The following is a 5884-nucleotide window of genomic DNA, read 5'->3' as shown; positions in this document are numbered from 1 at the left end:
TTCACTAGACCAAGTTCCTCTTCGTGGGGAGCACCAGTTCTTTTTTGTGAAAAAGAAAGACTGCTCATTTAGAATGTGTATAGATCATTGAGAATTGAACAAACTGACCATTAAGAATCGGTATCCCTTACCGAGAATTGATGACTTGTTTCATCAGTTACACGGATCTAGTTACTATTCAAATATAGATATGCGATCTGGTTATCACCAGCTACGGGTTTCTAAAGAAGATGTTCACAAAAATGCGTTCAAGACACGAGATGGTTATTATGAATTCCTCGTCATACATTTTGGTCTAACAAACACACCCTCTGTATTTATGGACCTCATGAATAGAGTTTGTAAGCCATACTTAGATAAATTCGTGATAGTATTCATCGATGATATACTTATCAACTCACGAACCAAGAAGGAACATGAACAACATTTGAAACCAATTTTAGAACTTCTATGAGACGACAAGCTATATGCAAAATTCTCAAAATGTGAATTCTGGTTGAAAGAAGTAGACTTCCTTGAACACGTGATTAATGAACAAGGCATACACGTTGACCCTTCCAAAATTGAAGCAATCAAAAATTAGGAGACACCAAAGTCACCTACTGAAGCGCAGCAATTTTTAGGTCTTACTGGGTACTACTGGAGATTCATCGATAATATCTCCAAAATTGCTCAACCATTAACGCTATTAACCCACAAAGAAAGGAAGTACAATTAGACCTGATCAAGCAGAAGCTTTTCAGATTTTAAAGCAAAAGTTATGTAGCGCGCCTATCTTGTCCCTACCTGAAGGAAACAATGTATTTATAGTATATTGTGATGTGTCTTGCTTTGGTCTAGGTTGTGTGTTTATGCAACGAGACATGGTGATAGCATACGCGTCGAGACAGCTCAAGGTACACGAAAAGAATTATACAACTCAAGATTTATAATTGAAGCTTTTGTGTTTTCTCTCAAGATTTGGAGACACTATATGTATGGAACAAAATGTACAATATTCACTGATCATAAGAGTCTCCAGCATATCTTCGTTCCAGAAAGAGATGAATATGAGACAATGCCGATAGGTAGAATTACTCAATGATTACGACTGTGATATTCGCTACCACCCAGGTAAAGAGAATTTAGTGGTTGATGCATTGAATCGAAAGTAAAGAGAAAAGCCTCTACGTGTTCGTGCATTAGGTTTAACTAATCATATGTGTCTCACTACTCGAATTCGTGATGCACAATGTGAAGCTTTGAAACCGCGAAACATAAGATTTGAGAAACTGCGAGGGTTGAGTGTGAATTCGTAACAAAGTCTTATGGAATGCTATATTTAATCGACCGAATTTAGTTACCGCTCTTTGGAAATCTGCGTAATCTTGTACTAGACGAAGCACATAAGTCTAGATATTTGATCCACCCAGGATCAACCAAAATGTACAAGGATCTCCAAGAGACTTAATGGTTGCCAAACTTGAAAAGAGAAATAGTTGTTTATGTCAGCAAGTGTATTACATGTTCCAAAGTAAAAGCAGAGCATAGAAGACCGCCTGGATTACTGCAACAACCTGAGATCCCACAATAGAAATGGGATAATATAACCATGGAATTCATAACCAAATTGCTAGTTACACCGCAAAGTCATGATGCCATTTGGGTAATTGTGGATAGATTAACAAAATCCGCTCATTTTATACCCATTCGAGAAAAAGACAGAATGGAAAAGTTAACCCAAATTTATTATAAAGAGATTGTAGCCGAGCATGGCATACCTGTATTAATCATTTCTGATAGAGATGGTTGTTTCGTTTCTCATTTTTAGCAATCTCCACGAATCCCTAGGAACTCACTTGGACATGAGTACCGCCTATCATCCACAGACAGACAGAAAAAGCGAAAGAACTATCCAAACATTGGAAGATATGTTGCGAGCCTGTATTATCGATTTTGGAAATAGTTGGAATACTTATATGCCATTGGCTGAATTCTCTTATAATAACAGCTACCACTCCAGTATTAAAGCTGCACCGTTCGACGCTTTGAACGGAAGAAAGTGTCGATCCCCTCTTTGTTGGGCAGAAGTTGGAGAAACACAACTTACAGGACCTGAAACTGTTCAAGAGACCACCGAAAGGGTCTTTCAGATCAAGGACATGCTGAAAGCTAAAAGTGTTACTAAAGGTCTCACCTTGGAAAGGAATAGTCAAATTCGGTAAAAGAGGAAAATTGAGCCCTCAATTCATCGGACCTTTCAGAATCACCGAGCGAGTAGGCTCAGTAGCCTACCGACTCGAGTTACCTTCAGAACTTCATAGGATACACGAAGGGTTTCACGTATCCAACCTGAAGAAATACCTTTCTGACGAATCGCAGATTGTCCCTATCGAAGAGATACTGGTCAACGATAAGCTTCGATTTGTAGAAGAACCAATAGAAGTTATGGATTGGAAGATTCAGAAGCTAGGAGAGATCGGATAAAGCTGGTTATAGTCCGTTGGAATTCAAGACTAGGTCCCGAGTTCACGTGGGAACGTCAGAATACAATGAAACTCAACTACCCACACATTTTCCCCATAGAAACCAAAACCTATACTACATACTAAATTTCGAGACACAATTTCTAAAAGGATGGGAGAATGTGACGACCACAAGAAATTAGATAAATCTGGTAATAGTCGTAACCGAAATCGTATAGTAATTAATAAAATAAATATATAAAAATAATATTTTAGTTCAAAGACTTTGTTTCCATTTGAGTTTTATAATATTAAGTTTGAAAAAGTTCAAATTTGTCGCGTAGCGAACACTGCGCGAAATGACCCCGGGTGACGACTTAGAAATGGAAAAAATCGTAAACGTCTCTAAATGATCTCGAAAATTAGAATTTATATTAGAATATTAGAGATAATATATAAACTTAATTTTTGAAGGTTCGAATCCCCAAAATGAAAAAATAAGCGATCCAAAAGGCAGTGTAGGACAATGTAAGAAACTAACGAAAATTAGGTTCTTAGGCAGTTACTGACTATAATCCAATTTCGCAAAAGTTTGACGAAAATTATCGAAAACGGAGTTCGTTTGGCTAGATATTTTACGCTTTACGTTAAACCTAATCTCATAAACTAACCATAATATAAAAAAAAACCACCCAACCCTTCCCCTTCCCCCCTCTCTCTCGTCCGACCAAACCCAACCCCACTTTCCTCTTTGTCCAATCACACAAAAGACGACACACCATACAGTGATTGCTACAATACTTAAAAGATTATTATTATGACAACACACAACTCTACACTCCAACCCTCTATTCTCCTTCTTAACCAACCACCTCTACCCCGACTTGATATTATCAAGCAATTCAAAATCACACACCCATTAAGCTTAGTTAAGGATTTCTAGTAAAATCATAATCAGGATCAAGAATCAAGAGGCTAAGGAAAGAATTTAAGCAAACAAAAATTCGTGTCACCATACCTTAGTCTTAAAACAAAAACCCAAGGTAACCAAGCTTAATTTTGGGTATTTTAGTTTAAATTACTTGGTTAAAGCTTGATTATATTGTCTTTGTTATTGAACATGCAAAGTTTGAATAGAATGTATGCATGCATGTGTGCCGTGGGTTTGTGTGTGTGTAAGAATATGATTAAGTTGGTAAAACGATTATTTATGGTCATATAGTAGTTTACTCTAAATTTTCAATATTAAGTTTACTTTAGATTGTTAAATAAATGAGATTGAGTGTTGATTTAATGATTAAATTTAGTGTGTTTATGTTTGGAAAACTAAAAATGGGTTATGCATGAAATCACGCATATGAGCCCTGTGTTATGGTTTGGGATTAGGAATATTACTAGTTAACAAGTTACATATTATATGGATAAACTAGATTATTAACCCGTGTACTACAGAGTGGAAATTTGTAAATTCTTGAAGTAACCATATATGAGTATATATATTGAATATTAGATTATTTACTTTTATTATACTTATAAAACCAGTTTTTTTTTAATTATTATTGTTACGACCAACAAACCATAACAAAGAACCTTTCACAAAATCTGAACACCGAGACCAGAAATATGGTATCAAAAATTATTGTAACCCGAAACTTATCACGTTAAACGTGTACCAAAAATTAAAATTACTTTCATGTGAATTGAATAAAAAATGATAAATAAAATTAGATATTGCATTAAATAACAAAAGGCTACCCGGATAACATGAAAAAGGTACCCGAGAAAATAACATCAACTGGTTCATACAAACCCCGCTCTCTAACAACCAGTTTTTTTTTTCACAAATGACATACTCGTGTCACCATCAGGCCTCAACCAACTTGCACTTGAGTCTTGTGTCGTTAAGAGGTGCCGAATCATTTTCATCACTGACATGAACATCTCCGACAACTTCTTGAGGTATGGAAATAGTAGTTGTGTGATCATCGATCACAAATGCACAACCCTTAAAATTAAAAAAAAGACACATTAATAAACCTGTAAATGTAAAATGCATTTAATAGATATAACTTCAATAATATAGCAGTATACCCTTTCTTAAAAATAAATAAATGGGTTAAACGGGTCAATCCGCTAACCCGTTGGGTTAACACAACCAATGGTTTAAACGAAATCTGACCTGAACTCGTTTATATTGAACCGAAACCCGCGAATTACTTTTTAGGTTCCGTTCGTGTTAGAAACTTGCCCTACATGTCATCATTATCATACAAACATGTTATCCTTTAAAAGAAAACCCTTTTTAAGCTTACAAGTTTATGATATAACATAAGTTTCAACTCCAACAATGATGACCCAAATTTTAAACATCCTTTTCTTCTCTTGAAGTACTTTCATCATTAGTTTTCGTATCTTGAAGAGATGAAGTATTTTTTTTATCTTTAATAAGCGGATTCATGTTATTCAATGAACACATATCACATGATTCATAATTAAGTTATGTAGTCTGCTTTCTTTAATTGAAAGTTCATCCATTTTAAAATGTTGAAGAAAGCTGAGTTTTTTAATAAATGGGTGCAACAAACACGATGAAAAATTTTAATGAAAGAAAATATTATTCTTTTGTAAATAATTGTGTATTGATTTGGTTAAAACTATAATATTTCAATAACAATTAGTTTTAACGGAAAATCTTCAATTTGTGAATCAAAAAAAAATTAAAAAATTATCATTGTTCCAGGTAGAGATCAAATTCAATTAATCAATCAAATTTTTAGATATATTAACTATAATGAGGAAAAAAATGTAAACTTACTCTGACTTTGATTTATTTGCTTATTTGGGTATTCGTTAGTGCCAAGAATCATATATGCTTCTCTTCAGAAACCTGCACTTAATTACCAACAAATTAATACAACTTTGAGATAAAAAATAGAAATTCTTAATTGAGATCCTATGACAATAGTTAATTTTAATTTATTGCATCATAATCAGAAAAAAAAAATTCTAAAGATGTGCACAAAACCAAAAAATTAACTGACTCTAAAAAAACAGAAATTTATTTGTAGGTCAAATATATGTACACGAATGGAACTGTACTCCTCATTGTTGCCTCATATATATTTACCATCAGCAGCTTTAATATTTATAAGAACTTAAAACAGATAACAACCATATGAAAAAATAAAAATCTTGATGAACTCATGGACAAACAGGAAAAAAAAACTTATATATCCTTTGAATCAATGCTAATGAAATCTAGAGACGTTCACAAAACCAAAAGGCTGATCCAAAACTAAAAGACCAATCTACCACCAGAAAAACCAAACCGAATAACAACCCGGCTGTTTGGTTTTGCGATAATCCAAAAAAACCGAACCGATCCGTATTAACAGAAAAATTTTGTAATAACTTTGAAAACCTTAAAAACGATAACCAGT

General features: G+C 34.0%; 1 protein-coding gene across 1 annotated transcript; it reads left to right on the top strand.

Annotated features, from left to right (window-relative positions):
• Positions 1-1958: 1958 nt before the first annotated feature.
• Positions 1959-2466, top strand: LOC143630168 (uncharacterized). The gene is made up of 2 exons (XM_077099249.1): positions 1959-2200; positions 2244-2466. Exons 1-2 carry the CDS (start codon positions 1959-1961, stop codon positions 2464-2466), a joined length of 465 nt encoding a protein of 154 aa, XP_076955364.1.
• The last annotated feature ends 3418 nt before the right edge of the window (positions 2467-5884 follow it).

Source organism: Bidens hawaiensis, unplaced genomic scaffold (assembly GCF_021521415.1).
Source record: "Bidens hawaiensis isolate Kalapana, Puna unplaced genomic scaffold, B.hawaiensis_p1.1 tig00005587_1, whole genome shotgun sequence".
Taxonomy (NCBI): Eukaryota; Viridiplantae; Streptophyta; class Magnoliopsida; order Asterales; family Asteraceae; genus Bidens; species Bidens hawaiensis.
Note: the sequence above shows the minus strand (reverse complement) of the source record. Positions and strands in the feature narration are given on the sequence as shown.